This window comes from Chiroxiphia lanceolata, chromosome 18, assembly GCF_009829145.1.
Source record: "Chiroxiphia lanceolata isolate bChiLan1 chromosome 18, bChiLan1.pri, whole genome shotgun sequence".
NCBI lineage: Eukaryota > Metazoa > Chordata > Aves > Passeriformes > Pipridae > Chiroxiphia > Chiroxiphia lanceolata.
This window is the reverse complement of record NC_045654.1, coordinates 7,462,021-7,478,951: the sequence shown is the minus strand read 5'-3', so window position 1 is coordinate 7,478,951 and position 16,931 is coordinate 7,462,021. Positions and strand designations below refer to the sequence as shown.

Genomic DNA, 16,931 nt, shown 5'->3' with positions numbered 1-16,931 from the left:
CAGCACAGGGATGTGCCCGTTGCTGTCTGAAAGCTCCCTGTGCTGAGGCACTGCCCGGTATCTGTTTCCCAGGCACCACTGCAGCTCCACTCCAGCCCCGGGATGTGCTGCACCGTCAGTTCAATACCTCCATCCCTGACAGATCCCCCAGGTCCTTGCTGGTGAATGAGCCATGAATGCTCCCAGTGCTCCCATCCTGCTCCCCCAGCTCCCACCCTCTCCTGGGGCGCCCGACCCCCCACCCATGCCCCCGTCCCTCCGCAGCGGGTCAGGGCCACGCTGTCAAAGCAATGAGGGCAGAGCTTTGAAATCTCCGTTTGTTTTAGAAGCTGCAAGGTGGAAAGAGCAGTGCAGGTTCTCAGGTTCTCGGGGCTGCTGCAGGCGGGAGGAGGGCGGGGGAGAGGTGTCTTGGGGAGATCATGGAATGGTTTGGTTTGGAAGGGACCTTAAAGCTCATCCCGTTCCACCCCCTGCCATGGGCAGAGACACCTTCCACTTAACCAGGTTGCTCCAAGTCCCGTCCAACCTGATCTTGGACACTTCCAGGGATGGGGCAGCCACAGCTTCTCTGGGCAACCTGTGCCAGGGCCTCACCCCCCTCACAGGGAAGAATTTCTTCCAATAGCTTGCTGTCTCAACACAGACACACTCCATTTATTTCTGCTTTTTCCTGTTATTTTCCTTACTCAAAGCGCAAGTGACCTTAGATTGAAAACAGTTTAAATCCAGCTCAAATCAGATTTAAATTTGAATATCCACTGCAGTAGAAGTTGTTTCAAAACACCATAATGACTTGATTAGCAGGTTGCTTTTATCCCACCTGCTCATCTGTGCAGGGAAACGCAGAGGAGCGAATTGTGGTCTTAAAACAACTATCCTGTTTAAGCTGCAGAGGCAGTAGTGGGAAGTTTAATTTAATTAGCATGATAATCAGAGATGTAACTTAATCACATTAAGTATAGATCAACGTGCTCTCATTTAAGCTCTCCAGGCTCCAGAAAATAGGGGCCAATCATCTCCCACCTGTCTTTAATCCAGGGAGAAGAAGAATGTTCCAAGGGAAAGGAATCAGCAGGGCTTGGGGAGAGCTTATCCTTGTGCATCTTTCAGCTGATTTTTCCCCAAAGTAAGGTAATAAATTAGCAATTTATTACCCCTGTGTACCAGGGCTGTTCCTGGATGGCTGGTTTAGGTCAGGCGGTCTCATCCTTGGCTGGAGAAGCTTCATAGAGACTGGAGCTGTGCCAGGCTGTACCTGACATGGTGCTGTGCCCACTTTCTCAGGAACCTGGCACCTTCTCTGGGCCAGCATCCGCAGGTACACAGAGCCACAGCTCTGCTCTGCCCCAGGGAAAATTTGGGGCCAGGGGAGCAAGTGAGCTGCCTCTGCCCTGGTAATTGCACTCACTGCTATCTCATGGTGCTCCCACACGGTGTTTGATGAGGCCAGGACACATCATCATGGGTATTTATTAGTGTGTATTAATTACCTGTCCAGGCTGTAGGGCCTGTGGTCACCAGTAAATGACAGGCAGGGTGGCAGAGCTACAAGCACGGTTGGAGGGTCTGGTCAGGGCCAGCTCCTGACTGGGCTGTGGGTCTCAGGTCAGACCAGGAAAGCCTTGGGCTCCTGTATCTTTGGTCCTTCTCCTCCCACACCCATTTTTGGGGGAAGGGGACCCCATCCACAGGGTTCTCCATGGACAGACCCCTGGCAAAGGCTGCTGGGTAGAGGGGATGTGCTGGTGCAGCTCGTGAGAGCGGCATTGGACTTGCTGCTCTGGGGGTCCACAGCCAGTGTCCATAAGGAGCAGAGCTGCAGCCATAGGGACAAACCAGGCACACAGTCCCCAGCATGGCACAGCAAGTCCTGTGTCACTTGCAGGGAGCCCAGCCTTAGGCCAGGGTGAATCCCTGGGCTGGGATCAGAATCCTGAGGGTCAAGTCAACACTCAGTGACTGCAGAGGGGAGCTGTGACCCCACCAGCAGCACCCAGAGCTGTCCAGGCCAGATTCCCATGGATCCTAGAATCTTTCTGGGATCTGTCTGGATCAGGGATCACGTACTCCCAATCAAGCTGTGCCTGTTGCTGCAACTTTGTAACATTTGTGCTGCCACCACCTTTGTTAACAGGAAATAAACAGCAAAAAGCAAACAGAGGACGGAATAGGTTTTCCGCTACAAGGGATATGGCCCAGGTCTCCTCCTGGCCCCTGTAAGGCACAGAAGGGAGTGAATTCAGATTAAGCCTGAGCCTAGAGCTCCCTCCTGTTCTCCTGCCAGTCCAGGTACTGGAGGGGAACCATTGGGAGCATCATTCCTGCTGTCTCCAGAGCCACCAAGCACCAGCATGGAGCGAAAGGCTCCGAGGCAGAGGGTGCAGTTCAGCTCTGGGAGCAGTGGAGGAGATCACGGGGGGCTGGCAGAGGTGGGAGCACGTCCCTGCTGTCCATACCAGGATTAGTCCCAATGGCAGGGACGGCCAGTGGGGCTGTGCCAGTGGCCCTGTGCCCACATGCAGCACGGCCGGGCACTGCTGCCCTTGCAATAATGTGTTTTGTAGTTATTGGAAACTGGACTGCGGAGGAGCCGGGATGCTGTTTCTATGGAAATGTCCTGGAACACCAAATGAGGAAAGAGAAAAACAGAAGATGCGTTAATGGAGCTGCAGGAGGGCCACTTTCCGAGGGGCTGTGATTTTGAGAGGAGGAAAAGGGGGTCTCTTATGACTTGGTCTCCTCTGGTCCCTGGAGTGTGCCCGGGTGGTGTGGGGCTGTGAGCACGTGCGTGCTTCCCCCTTCATGGGACCTGAACCCCTATCCAAGGATGGACACTGCCCCAGCAACCTCGTGTGCAGGGACACCCCGAGGGCTCTCCCTGTCCCGTGTCACCCGGCTGCCGTCCCCGGGCACCTCGGGGCACCTCGGCCTCGGGTCACCTGGGTCCTGGCTGGGGGGAAAAGGGTCCAAGCTGGGGGGTGCCTGGTGGCGGTGGTGTCCCCCGGGAGCTGGAGGATGGCTGGGACTCCAGTGAGGGGCCGGTCCCGGCTGAGCCGGTGCCGGGCGTGCCGGGGGTGCTGGTGCCGGCCGGCGATGCCGGTGTCAGTGTCTGGTGTCGGGGGTGATGCGGGTGCTCGGGGATCGGTGCTGGGGCTGCCGGGGGTACTAGGGGTGCGGGGAGTGCCGCTGCCGGGAGTCCCAGGGATGACGGGGGTCCCGGTGCCGGGGGTGCCCGGGGGTGCCGGGGCTCGGTGCTCGGTGTCTGCTGTGCCAGGGGTGCCGGTGCCGGTGCTCGGTGCTCGGTGCTCGGTTCCCGGTGCCGGGCGCGGATTGGCGGCTGCGGCGGCCCCTCCCCGGCGGGGCGGGCGGTCGGGCGGCCCGTCCCGGTGTGCCCGGCAGTCTGCGGGCGCTGCGGAGCCGAGCAGGGCCATGGCGGCGGCCCCGGCGGGTGAGGATGGGAACGGGGGGACCGGGGATGGGGCCGGCGGGGCCGGGCCGCACTAACGGGCCTCTCTCTCCTCTTCTCCCCGCAGAGGCGGAGACCCGGCAGCGGCTGCTGCGCACCGTCAAGAAGGAGGTGGGTGCGGGACCCCCGGGAGCAGCCCCCGACCCCCGACCCGGTGCCCTGCGGGGACCTTCCCGGCGGGAGCCCCGGGCCCGCCCGCCCGCGGCATCCCGGGCTCCCGCTGCTGCTGCCGCGGGTTAAACAGCTCCCCCCCCCAAAAAAAAAAACAAACAGCCCCGACCGGGGCCGAGAGCCCACCCCGGGGCCATCAGCCCACCCGGGCGCGGCTGCGGGTCTCGGCGGGCGGAGGAGCATCCCCGCAGCGCCAGTGCCCGGCATCCCAGCGCCCCGCATCCTGGGAAAATCGCCTCTGCCTGGGCGCAGAGCACATCACAACTTGAGATTTTCCGCAGGGAAAAAGGGGCGAGTCCCGGTGCTGCATCCTTCCCTTGGGAGCGGGGATGGGACGAGCCCTCCCGGCAGCGCGGTGCTCCTTGGCAGGGCGGGGGGCGGCGGGTGCTGGGCACCCTGGCCGGGAAAAAGGGGGGTGGACACAAGTGTGCCCAGTGCAGCGTGATGGCATTTCGCATCTCGCTCTGCTCCCTCTTCTCAGGCATCTTTAACTCTATTAGTTTAGACCGTGTTTTATGCTGGGCTGCCTCGAGCTCCTCCGCCAGCGCAGAGCTCCGTGTTTATCGCCTGTGGTGTTACACCGAGAGCCCACAGTACATCGAGGAGCCGAGTCCTGCCCTGTGCTGGAGCGTTGGGTCACCGGGAGCGGTTGTCACCTCCTGCCCGTGGTCTGTCCCTGCAGGTCATCCCCCCGGGATATTGGAGAGGGGATGAGTGATGTTTTGTTTCTGGTCTTATGAGCATCTCGATACCCACCTTAGGGGCTCCGGGAAGTGGAAGACACTGCTTGGGGTCATGTGAACCAGATCTGTGGGTGGTGGGTCTGGGGACAGTGACAGTGCTGTTCATCCAGACCACTTCGCACCTTTAATCCTCTGCCGGGTGTGGTGCTAAGGAATACTACCGGTTGCCTGGGCAACTGCTATTAAACCAGGAAAAGGGTATGACATTTATTTAGCGTCGTGGATGGAGCTGCCATCTCATTATTACTGTCTGTGGCTGCTCCTGAGCGCAGAGACACGACGGCCTGAGCGTCGGCTGCCTCTGGGGGTGGGAGGTGAGGGCTGTGCTCCCAGCTGGGAGCTTCTTCCAGAGCCCACTGTGCCTCTGTGGGCTCTCACTGCCCGTGAGCATCTCCCGTGCTGGCCTTCAACGCCTGGCTTCACTCCCTCCCAGGGCTGTGTGCTGGGAGAAGGTGCAGCTCGTGCCTCAGGGAGCAGAGCTGGGCTTGTGACATATCCTTCCCACTGGCATTTGGGGAGGTAAACGTGGATTTGGTGAATGTTAGTAAAGCCTGAAGAAGGGAGGGGTGCATGGGGAAAGCCTTTCTGCCCTGGTGCTGTGGTGGGGGTGTTTGACACGCTCTGGGATCTCTCCAGCAGCCCGTTAGTGCTGATGCAGAGCACAGACTTTTTCCTTGTGGTCCCATCACTCTGGACTCCACCTTGGGATGTTGGTGGGGATGTGGGTTCTTTGCCTACACAGGTTGCCTCCATGGTTGCCCTTTCTTTGTGGTTTTTCCCTGCCTGGTGCCCACAGCCACACAGGTGGGGGAATTCCACAGGGGACCCACACTCTGTGCTCTCCACCTGGGCTTTGTTCTGGTAGGAATTAAAAAACCTGGGGAAACATGATCCTGTAGATTATGTAATTAATTATTTAGCAGCATTCCTGAAACTGGGAGCAGGTGGGACATTCTTGTATCTGTTGCTCCCTGCTCATTAGGCCTATTTTGCTCATGCTTTTGGTTTTTCTTCCTCTCCTAAACTGACCCCATGTTAAGTCAGGAGCTTGTGCAGACTCCAGGGAGCAGTAGAAAGGGCCAACTGCAGAAACCTCCTGGGGTTTTTTTTTTTTCCCCACTCCCAGAATTTTTACCTTCCACAAACCTGTGTATTGTCATGTCACTAGACCATGTCTGGTTTTGCTTCAGCCATGGCTCTGTGTGAGCTGCTGGGGCCCTCAGTGCAGGTGAGCTCTGCTGAGACAGGGGACAGCCAGGGATCATCCCTGGGGAGCTGTGCCACATCTGTCATCCCAGTGCCATAACTGAGTGAGTAAAACACTGGGAAGGCAAGGTCTGATCCGAGCAGGGAGATCAACAGTAAACTGACGTTACCCAGAGCACTGTGTGAGCCAGCAGCCCTCGGTATTGGGCTGTTGCCATGGTTAATGCATTTTATTTTGAAGCAGTCCTGCGCTGCAGTGGTTGTACATGTTGAGATGAGTTGTGTTATCTGTCACCGTCTCCTTCCTCTCCCCCTCCCCATATGGTCACAATAAATGAAACTAAGCCCGGAAGCTGCAGAATTGACTATTTGTCAGCAGGCTGCAAGGGAGGGAGAGAAGTCTGACTTGGTAAGGAATCCTGTTTCCTGTTATGCAGGATAAGAAGCACAACCAATATTCTCTGGTTTTTGTTTTTGTTTTTGTTTTTTTTTTAGAGCTTTAATCAGGTGGAATGAGGCTTCTTTACAAACCCAGAGCCTGAAATACCCAGGCTTGAAGGAGTGTGGGTTTTTGACTACAAATATTCTCCTTGAGCCTGTGCTCCTCCCCTTCTTTTACAAGTTTCGTTTTTAATAGAGGAGGTCTATTTTTAATCACCTCCAGGTAATTGCATTGCACAGAGGAGTGGGTGGGGAAGCAGGTGTTACCAGCGCAATACACCTGTACTGTGTGTGCCTGGAAAATGAGTTGAGTGAAAAGCTGAATGGAATATGAAAGTAAACAGTCGTCTTGGTTATTCTTCTGCAAAAACTTAGTTTATATTTAACTTGCTGCTCAGCAAGCAGCTTTAGTTCTTTACTCGTCAGTAACTGCTGAGCTTGGATTGAACATTTTGCTGCCTGTTCTTAGAATTCTTTTAAAAATTTGGTTTGACCACAGCCTGCTTGTCTTCTATCAGATATATTGTTTGTTTTTAATAGCTTGAATGCTTGTCACTGTGTAGCTGTTGACTAATTCCTTCATCATGTGTCATGGGGACAACAGTGAGTCTCTTCCTCCCACCCTTTAAATGAAGCCCCCACTTTGCAGCCACGTTGTCTGGTTTGTGGCTAAATAACACAAATCACTGGTAAGAGCAATATTTTTGCATCATGGGTTTGTTTTTCTATGTGCCCGTGGTTCCAAAATATCAGATTGCGGGCGTCAGTGCCAGCTATTTCCTTCTGGATTGGTAGAAAATTGTAAATTAATTTAATGTTACTAGGATTTGAAAAATTAATGTTGAGAGCTTTAAATGCTCTTAAAGCCAGTTCATAAAAAAAAAAAAAAAAGAAAAAGGCTTTTGTGTGGCTGTCAAAAGTGCTCAGGCAAGATGAAGATGAGGATGAAATGAGGATGATGAGCTGCAGGTTGGTAATGAAAGCTGCTGTTTGCAGAAGGACCTTCTGATGTCTCTTAAGCACCCAGGGCAGCCCTTTTCAGCTGTTCCTGTACCAGGAGTAAACAGATATCCTTTATGCAGCATTTCTGGATTGCCTGCATCGGTCTGCTCTGAAGAGCATCACTGATCACTGGGGACCATTTCCTCTCTTTTTAAAGATAAAAGCAAAGGGGTGCACAAGTGCTCTCATGCTCCAGAAACCCATGGCTGGATCCTTCATCCCCAGAGCAGGTTTTGTGCTGCTTTTCCCCTTTCTCACATCTCCCTTCAGTCCATGTGCCTCAGTCCTCCTTCCTCCCCACCCAACCTCCCCTCTCTGCTGCCAAAATATCATCCCCTTCCCTCCTGATGTCCTGCCCGTTGCCATGGAAATACCTGGGTTTGCACAGATTCAGGACTTCAGAGCAATTTGGAGCTGAAAGTTGCACTTGATTTTGGTGCAAATAGTGTCAGTCTTTGCCATGTTTAATTGAATCCAAAAAGCTTGTCAGCGTGACATCATCTGGGAAAACAGGAGCCTTGGGATGAGAGCAGAACAGGGCAAAGCTTCGAGGCCAAGTGCTGGAAACAGAAATTACTAAAGTTTTCCTTAAATGTTTCCTTAAATGTCTGTATTGAGCATTTACAGCAACCAGTGCCAGCAGTGCCAACAGATGGCTTGGAAATGTGTGTTTGACAAGCACAACAGGAATAGAACCAGCTATAACGTGATCTTAGTGAGCTTAAATTAGTGTTGTAAGCACAGATTTTTGGCCAAAAGTTGATGCCCTATGAAGAAAGTCTGGTGCAAAGCACTATCAGGAAATACACATCTCTGGGATCATTCCTGTGTCCCCCAGGGTGCATTGTTATCTTATGGATCCTTCCATTAATATTTTTAAAATTTACTTTCCAGCCAACTGCCCAAATATTCAGGGTTCTTCTCCCCCTTCCCCTCCAAGGAGCCTCATCCCGGTCCCCAACTGTGAGCACATGTTGTGCCTGGGGAAGGTCTGGCCTGGAAATCCCACGTGTGTCACGTGGAGGATCCCTCAGCTGCAGAAAGTGCCATGTTTTATTCAGCAAGCAGTGATAAATAATTAAATAAGACTTTTAGAAAAGCCAAAGGTCTCTGTGGGTAGGACTGTGATCGATGTTTCTGCGGCAGCAAGAACAGGGAGCTGCCAAATGGCTTTAAAGGCAAGTGCCTGGTGCCCTCAGAGCTGTCCCCAAGCTGTCCCCCCGTGCTGGGGGGACATCAAAATGTCTGGTGAGAGCCCTTAGATCTCTAGGTATAAATAGTGAATGTGCTCTGCAGCTGGGGGTGTTTTAACTGATCAGAGCCCAGTTAATTTGGTTTATTTAGTGGTCAGCCAGTAAAGTCTTGGAGAAGTGGCAGAGTGTGGCCGCAACTCGTGATGGTGCTGAGCAGTGTGTCTGGCACCTGCCTTTGGATAATCAGGGTGTTTGTTGCTGGATAGATAAGAAACATCAGAAACATGGAATCTTTCAACACTGTTTGGTAATGTGAATTTTATAAACAAGTCTGCTAAAAAAAGATACTGTAGCAACAAGACAGGCAACAGGCAGAAGTTTCATTTTCAAATGAGAGGATAAATCTGACTGATGACAGGTTTTGGTCCGAGAAGTTCTGCTTTAGCTGAAAAGGTGGCTTTTAGCTCCAGCATGGGTGGTGAGATCCAGTGTCTTGGGATTTCCATCCACCATTCCCAGCACACAGAGACTTCTGTGGGCACTGGGGTGGGCAGTCCAGAAGGACTGGGGGTCTGGGGTAATGTCTTTGTGTCCTGGAGCTGAGCAGAGATTCTGCACTTGCTGTGCCTTGGACACTGAACCACCTTTGGCACATCCAACCAAACCAGGCTCGTGCTCCTGCTGGGAGGTGTTCACCTGTGCTGCAGGGGAATTGTGTTTGTCATGTACAGCCATGCCTGGGGTTGTCTTAATATGGCATCTAAGTGATCCTTCAGCATTTTAAAACACCTGAGAAGTGGCAATGCTGCAGTGCTACAGGGTCACATCTTGTGCAGAGTAGGGAGCTGCTTCCTGTGGAGCTTAACCAGAGCCTGTTCCTGGAAAGGGACCTTGGTTCAGAGAAGCAATTACAGAAATGCTCAGATTACAGCAAGGGCTGCCCACGTGGACTTGTTGCACCAAAACTGACGTGGAAAATGGGATTTTAAGTGTGAGAATTAACTTCCAAACACATAATTAAAGCAGCACTTACACTGCGATGAGAACGAGAAAACTCCAGCTCAGAAAAGAATTTGAAAAGCAAATGTATGAAAGCAAACCAAGTTTAAAGCCTGAATCATCAATGGGTTGGGATTTTTTTGTTGTTGTGGGGTTTTTTTATTTGCTTGGGGTTTTTTTTTGTCTGTTTGATGGCTTTTGTTTGAGGGCCTGTTGGTTGAATCTGAGGTGGATTGAAGAGGAATATTGAGCCTGGCAGTGCTGGCTTAATGGGCTTGATGATATTGGAGGTCTTTTCCAACCTAAACAATCCCATGATTCTATGATTCTGAGGGGATACAGCCAGTGCAGCTTCCTGGCTCTGGTCTTGCATCCTCTCATTCCACCCAAGTCCTTGACACCCCATGCAGAGGTGGCTGTTCAGAGGGAGCAGAAAACATCTTCATCTCTACTCTGTTTTCAGAAAACATCTTCATCTCCACTCTGTTTTTTACTGTAAATCCTTTGTTTTCAGGATGTGGGTTACGTGGACATTCAGCAGAAGGTCTTACCATGTTTGCCCAAAGCAGATTGACAGCAGTTCCTAAAAACACACTTCTCTGAAGATGAACTCAGTCACTGGAACATTTATTTTACTGTAGCTTTTACTTACCTGGATCTGCTCTCCTATTGCTTTTGCTGCAGTGTCTGGATGCTTTGCCACGTTTTTTGCTCTTCCAGACATTTTTTGGTGCTGGATCTGGTGACCAGGCCTGTGCCTGGGAGTGTCACCCTGGCTGTACCTTAGAGCTTACTGTTCTCAGCCTTTGGCAACGTGACTGAGCTTCACCTTGGAGCAGGACTGGGAAGAGGATCACACTGGGATCTCTGTTTGCATCTGACTTGCTGTAAACAATTTCACAGAGTTATGAGCATGGCCAAATATAGGGGAGGTGCTGTGCTCCCATAGAAATGACTTGATAACCAGCAAAAGGCTTTGCAAGAGGCATGGCAGGAAAACAGTGACTGCAAACATCCCTGAATAAAAGGATGGCAGGAAAACAGTGACTGCAAACTTCCCTGAATAATCTATAGAGTACAGGTTGTATGGGGGAAAATCCAGCCAGGTAAAACAGTTGTGAGTCAATATTGCCTTAGACTAATTAAACCTGGAGTTCTTGGCTTGCTCCTGGTCCCTGCATCTCAGTGGTGGTTGTAGCTATGGTAATATTTGCCTTGTTCCAGCAGTATAAATGACAGTGGGGCTGGGTGACAGGAAAACTGGACTTGGATGGAGTGTATCCCTGGGAATTTCATAGCAGAGAGGTCTAAACCTTCATCCCTCACTGTGGTCTGGGGTTGTTGGATAGGTGAGGGTTTGGTTTCCTTTTTAAGGGTGAAAAAAGCAGTTAGTGAAATTAAATTCTAATAGCAGAGTTTGGGCTGGGATGGAGCTGCCCAGGGTGAGGGGAACCACAGGAGGGGCTGAGGGATCAGAAGCCTCCCTGGAGGAATGGGGTGCAAGCTCAAATCCCTGGTCCAAAGGAGGTGCACCAGGATTTCTGATTCCCCTAAGGAATGTCATAACCTGGGCTCCACTCAGTGCCTGTGGTTCTTGGATCTGGCTTTGGAAATGGGACACAGAGGAGAAAAAGTGTTTTTCCTTGTAGTTCAAACATTCATGTAAAGCACAGCAGGATCAGCTCTCCTGTTCAGGAGTCAGTGATTCAGACTGTAGTGGTTCAGGTAGCGTTGAGACTGGCCTGTCTTTGGTTGTGGCTTTGGATTATAAATTATTAATAAATACTGTTGAGATTGTGTGGACACCCTGTTGTGGGGTGGCCCTGTCACCCTGCTCTGGTGTCTTGTCCTGTGCTCACAGCTGGAGCCAGGAGGATTGTTTGTACTGTTGTCGAATACTTGATGAGATTCCTCTCGAGTTTACCTACAGCTAAATTATTAGTTGCTGTTTTAATTTCCTTTCTCATAAAAGAAGAGCAAACATCTCATTTCCCTAGGCTGGCATGAGATCCAGAGTGGGCAGCTTCATCTGTTGGGATTGTTCTGGCTACAATCGGAGAATTAGCATTAAAATGCTGGAATGCAGCACATTTAGAGGCTGTTCAAGTCTTCTCTGTGGAGGGAGCCAAGTGCGGCTGAGCTGTTCCCCATCCCCTCAGTGTCACAAACTCCTGGTGGATCTGGGAGCACATGGCAGATGGGATCCATGGTGTTTGTGATCCCAGCTGGCTGTGGAGGGGTCGAGGTCCAGGTGGGAGAGTCCTTTGGGACCTGCAGACAACAGCATAGGAGGAGATCTGTCAATGGTTTTTTGGTTCTCTGGCTTAGAGCTGTCCTACAGACATGTCAGACATATCTGTTTATGGGCAAATGTAAGATTTCTTTCTTAGTATGTAGAGACAGTTAGAATCTCTTGATTCTACGCCCTGGAAGTGTTGATTCTGTTCCCTGGAAGTGTTCAAGACCAAGTTGGATGGGGTTTGGAGCAACCTGGTGTAGTGGAAGGTGTCCCTGTCCATGGCAGGGGGTGGGAATGGATGAACTTTAAGGTCCCTTCCAACTCAAACCATTCCATGATTCCATAATATCCCTTGTTTTCTGTTGCAAGGCCCTGTCTGTCTGTCTGGCCTCTACCTGCTGGGACTGGTATTTGTATTTGTCACATGCCAGGTGAGTGCCCTTGTTGCAGTGCCCTTTCCACTTCTAGTCCTGCAGATTTATTTTTAGTGCAATAACCTCAGTCAACACAGTGCATTTTTTTACTTTTAATGAGTAATTTTCCACTAAACTGTGTCTCTTGGAAGGTTTTTTGTTTGTGCCTCAAGCGTGCAGGTGGTTGGAGCTGGAGTCCTGCTGTCCTGGATGCTCCACAGGCCCTGGACAGGCAGATGGTCACTGCCCTGGGGAAGGCCCTGGGCCGGTGTCACTGCGGGTGTTGTGTCAATATATTCAAATTTTTAACAAATATTTGAATATACTGCTTATTGGAATATTTCCTAATTTAATCTGAAGCTGGTAAAGATATAACTCCGTGCATTGGTCTCAAGTGTATTTTGGGGGGGTTTAAAATGCTGATATTACCAGTGTCGCCGTGAGGGTACATTTACTATCTGTGCACTGTTATTTTCTGGTGGATCAGTTGGATGTGTGAGAGGGAAGTGCCGTGTCCTGCTGACAGAGGAGGCTCAGCCTGGCTGGGTGAGGTCTGTGAGCCATCTGGACAAGGAGAGCTCAGCCAGCTGGGAGAGCCAAATTTTGGGGAATCCCTGAGGGCCTCAAGACGTGCCTTGTCAGACCTCCCTTCCAGGGCTGCCCCGAGGGGTGGTTGGTGATGGGTCCTGAGTTGGTTGAGGTTTCAGAAGGGGGGACTGGCATGTCTTTGAGGGACATGTCTTTGTAATGTCAGGTGGGGGAAAAGGAGCAACTCTGGTGTTCACCTGGGCACTGGGGCTGGTGTTTCCCATCCCTAATCCACCACTGCTGCCAAGGTCGAGGGATATGTGGGAGAGAGGGATCCTTTCCTCTTGCTGGGACTTTGCTCTGTCTCTGTTTCTCTTTTGCAGTGTTCCTTCTGTTGAAGTTTAGAACTAAATGCTGGAGCTGGGAAGCTGAGTGAGGAATGCAGCTGCCCCTTCCCTGGTGCTCAGCGTGGGGCACTGGGATGAGGGGAAAACTGTATGTGGGGTGTGAGGAAGGAGCACCAGGAGGTGCCCTGACCAGGGACAGCTGCAGTTTTGAGACACAATAAAGCTTTTCTGAGTCCTTGGAAGCAGAGTTTGCTGCCCTGGGATGTTCCTGCAGCTGGAGTCACTGCTCCGAGCGCAGTCGGGATGTGGGAGCTGCAGGAGCTGGATCATACTGTGCCAAGGGAGATTTCCCAGTGCTCTGAGCCATCTCCAGTCCTGAGGTCCACATCCCAGTGACATTCCTTGCTGTGACTTCCTGACTCACTGTCAGCTCATCTGAGCTGCTGGGATCCATGGAAGTCTCAGTGCTCATGATCAGGTTCCATTAGTCACCCGGTAGGGAGCAGGGTTGGGAGCTCACCCGATGGCTCTGACACACAGAGGAGCTTTGGCTTCAGAGAGGACTCTTTAATCCATACCTCTAAAGGATTTCCTTTACTGAGCTGTTAGCTGTGCATAATTGACCTTGATTATATCTTGCAAAGGAGTTTAATTCCCCAAATGATGCTATTAAAGGTCTCTCATACATCCAAGCTTTGCTTGGCCAAGTCCTGACCTGCTGTTTTTCCCTCCTCCGTGTGCCTTCAGAGGGAACACCTTGCTAAGCAGAGCTTCCCCTGTGCCTACAGCACTGGGAACCCTCTCCCCTGTGGTTTCTGAAACCAGGGAGTGAAAAGCAAGATGTTTTAGAGGCACTGGAAGAGGAGATCTGGGCATGCTGGCATCTCTATGTTAAACAGGAAAAATGGTCGGGAACTGAACATTTAAGGAGCAAAGATTCAGCTGGACTTTTGCTGATTTCAGCTGGATTAGGGAGGGTAGGGCTGGGGATGGAAGTCACCACCTCTGCACTCTGCTTACCTGGCAGGTCTGACCTCCTGTCTTCTCTGCAAAAATTACCCTCCTAATTTGTGTGGGTTCCTATTTATTTTCATCCCCTAATCGTGCCCCTGATGTGCACTAGTGCCAGCTTCCTTTTGATCAGCTGCTCTGCAGCGAGAGTCAGTGAGGGCAGAGCTGCTGGCACTGCCCTGCAAATGGCATTCCTGGGCACAGCTGGTGCCAGGTGACCCCTGAATTAGGCATTGATGGATAGTTACAGTCATTTGGGACAGCTGTGTCACATGAAATTTGTCACATAAAAGGAAGGAACGAAACAATACTGTAAGAGCATTAAATATGAGATCTGCTTACCCTTTATTAGAAGACTTTTATCTAAACAATGCTCAATTCCTCCAGTTAATTCTCTGCTCATCATTTTCCTATTTGAAGTTTCTCAGAAATGAAACAACCCTTTTTTTAAGGGTTTGAAATGGCTGGTGATGCTCAGCAGGCAAAGCTGCACTGATCCTCCATGAGACCCCCTGTACCATTGGAAAAATCAGGGAGCAGGGGAGGTTTCTGAGTGCCCACCCCACCACAGATGTCCTTGTGCTGGTCCATGGCTGAAATTCCATGTTTTCTCCATCTGCCTCTGTGCCACAGGTGAAGCAGATCATGGAGGAGGCAGTGACGAGGAAGTTTGTGCACGAGGACAGCAGCCACATCATCTCCTTCTGCGGTGAGTCCCCGACAGCAGGATGCTGACCTGGGCTGGGGCTGGAGCACCCTCTTGGTGCTGGGCTTTCCCTGCTGTGCCATGTGCCATTCCTGGGAACACACTCCAGCTCTGGGGTGCTGGGCTGTGGAGGGGATTGGTGCCAGTGGGTGAGTTGTTCTGGCAGCAGTCAGAGTCCCTGAGGCCTTTGCCCTGTGCCTAAAATATATTGAGATGTGTCAAGAAGGATGGATGCTGGCAGTGTGTGCAGCCACTTAGGAAGTACTAGAAATAATATTTTATTTTTAAATTTCCTTGAGAATTGCTTCAACTGAAAGTCTGTCAAGTCCAAATATTTCTTTGCTGTGATGGAATAGGAATTTATGGAAAGGAATCTGCAGTCTGCCAGAGTGGGGGAGCAGAGAGGCTGGAGGCTGATAGAGAATTTTACATGGAATCTGTGGAAGATCTGCTCTGATACTGGGCTGGTTTGGGGCTTGTTTTCTGGCAGCTGTGCTTTTTACTAACCTGCTTTCTTACCTATTTTTTGCCTAATGGTATAAAAATTTTGTAAATGTGGAAGTGTTTCAGAATGGATCCATCAAAACCTTGGCAAAGAGGTTTCTAAAAGTCTCCCTGAAGAGCTGTTGGGTTTGGGCTGTAAGATGTGCTGGAGGCCTGTGAGCAAGGACTGGGGAGCTGGAGAGGAGGAGTATTTGTACCTCAAAGGTAGTGGGGAGCAGGACAGAGCAACCTTGTTCCAGGTGGAATGTGTCACAGGTTTGGTCATTGGAGAGACTTTACAATCAGGATGGCAAAATGAAATTGTTTCTCTTCTTTTTTGGCCCTCCTGTGCCACTCTGTCAACCACTCAAAGTGGAGAATGTGTGACTGGGACAGTCAGTGCCCAGGAAAAGCAGCTTCAGGTGTCCAGTCTGCCACATGCCAGCATTTGTAGAAGTGGGGTGGACCTGGCTGGTTAGACTGGGGGTGTCTGATGAATTTCAAACTAATTTGAAACTAATTAGCATTCTGTGAGCACAGCAAGTACTTCAGACTGTTGGGTGAGTGAGGCTGCAACATGGAACAGGAGCTCTACTCTGACACCATGAGCCCTGGATTTCTGGGAAGTGGGAGAGGCTGTGCCTGTTTGGAGCCTGTCTGGTGGCTGTGCCCGTCTCCCAGCAGGGCTGTTGGCTGAGGTACAGCCACTGTGCCCACGTGCTGGGGCTGAGGGGCTGCTGCTGAGCAGGGGCTGCAGGCAGCGAGTGCAGGGAGCCTCACTCCTCCCTGTGCAAAGAGCTGAAGGGCAGCTTGTTAATTTGGAGGCTGGGAAGAAAATGCCAGATGTGACGAGAAGCAGCTTTTGAAGAGGTTGCTCCAAGAAGGCTTGTGCAGCACTGTCACCATTGAACAGGACTGGAGCACCCACAGACTAAAAAGAATGAGAAGGGGGTGCTGAGGTCTCCTTTTTTGCCTTGGAGAGCAGAGGGGCTTCTGCCTTTTCCTAGAATCAATGAATGGTTTGGGTTGGAAGGGACCTTAAAGCTCATCCCATTCCACCCCCTGCCATGGGCAGGGACACCTTCCACTAGACCAGGTTGCTCCAAGCCCTGTCCAACCTGGCCTTGAACACTTCCAGGGATGGGGCAGCCACAGCCTCTCTGGGCACCCTGTGCCAGGGCCTCACCCCCCTCACAGGGAAGAATTTCTTCCCAATATCTAACTTAAATTTGCCCTTTCAGTTTGAACATATTCCTCCTTGTCCTATCACTCCAGTTCCTGATGCACAGTCCCTCTCCATCTCCCTTGTACCCCCTTCAGATCCTGGAAGGTGCTGTGAGGTCTCCACACAATCTTTTCTTCTTCAGACTGAACAGCCCCAGCTCTCCCAGCCTGTCTCCACAGGGGAGGTGCTCCAGTCCCCTTCTCAACTTTGTGTCCCTCCTCTGGATTTGCTCCGACAGCCTTTCTCCTTTCCTGCTGGGCCCCCACATCAAAGACAGGAGCTGGTTCCCGGCCCTTTGTGCGGCATCGAAAGAGCAGAGCAGACTCCCAGGTGTGACTCATTCCCTGCTGTTCTGTGCAGCACGAGGGGATTATTTATAGGCTCCTGCAACATGGAGCTGAGGCATCCAGGCACGAAGGGCTCGTTGGTCCCTTCTGGCTCCTTAATGCTGCCCTTTCCTGGCTGCTGGTGTCTCCTCTCCTGCTCTGGCTGCAGTTCCTCTCGCATTTGAATGGTACGTGCACCTTCCTCGGTGTTGTGGCTCTCCAGGAGCCTGGTGAGCTTATAAATAACCTCTTTCCCTGCCAAGCAGAGTGTGCTGCAAGCCTGGCTCTGGCTGCCAGAGCTGCCCTTTTCCCTGGAGAGGGCTGCCTTCCTCACAGAGCCCTCCCCACCCTCTGCGTGGCCAGTGTACTGCAAATCCCTTCGGGTGGAACCAGTGGTGTGGCAGGAAAGGGCAGCAGCCCCCGGCCACCCCA

At 51.7% G+C, this 16,931-nt stretch overlaps 1 protein-coding gene across 4 annotated transcripts in view; it reads left to right on the top strand.

The window, feature by feature from the left end:
• Nucleotides 1–3,381: 3,381 nt before the first annotated feature.
• Nucleotides 3,382–16,931, top strand: part of SGSM1 (small G protein signaling modulator 1) — a 39,073-nt gene continuing 25,523 nt past the window's right edge. For 2 of the 4 annotated variants that reach the window (XM_032706045.1, XM_032706048.1), the window contains exons 1-3: nt 3,400–3,448; nt 3,534–3,577; nt 14,393–14,468. In XM_032706045.1, coding sequence (XP_032561936.1) covers nt 3,430–3,448; nt 3,534–3,577; nt 14,393–14,468 — 139 coding nt within the window. In that variant the 5' untranslated portion in view covers nt 3,400–3,429. Of the gene's footprint in view, nt 3,449–3,533; nt 3,578–10,248; nt 10,328–14,392; nt 14,469–16,931 lie in introns of those variants that run through there. The other 2 variants (XM_032706044.1, XM_032706046.1) reach the window with 2 other exon arrangements.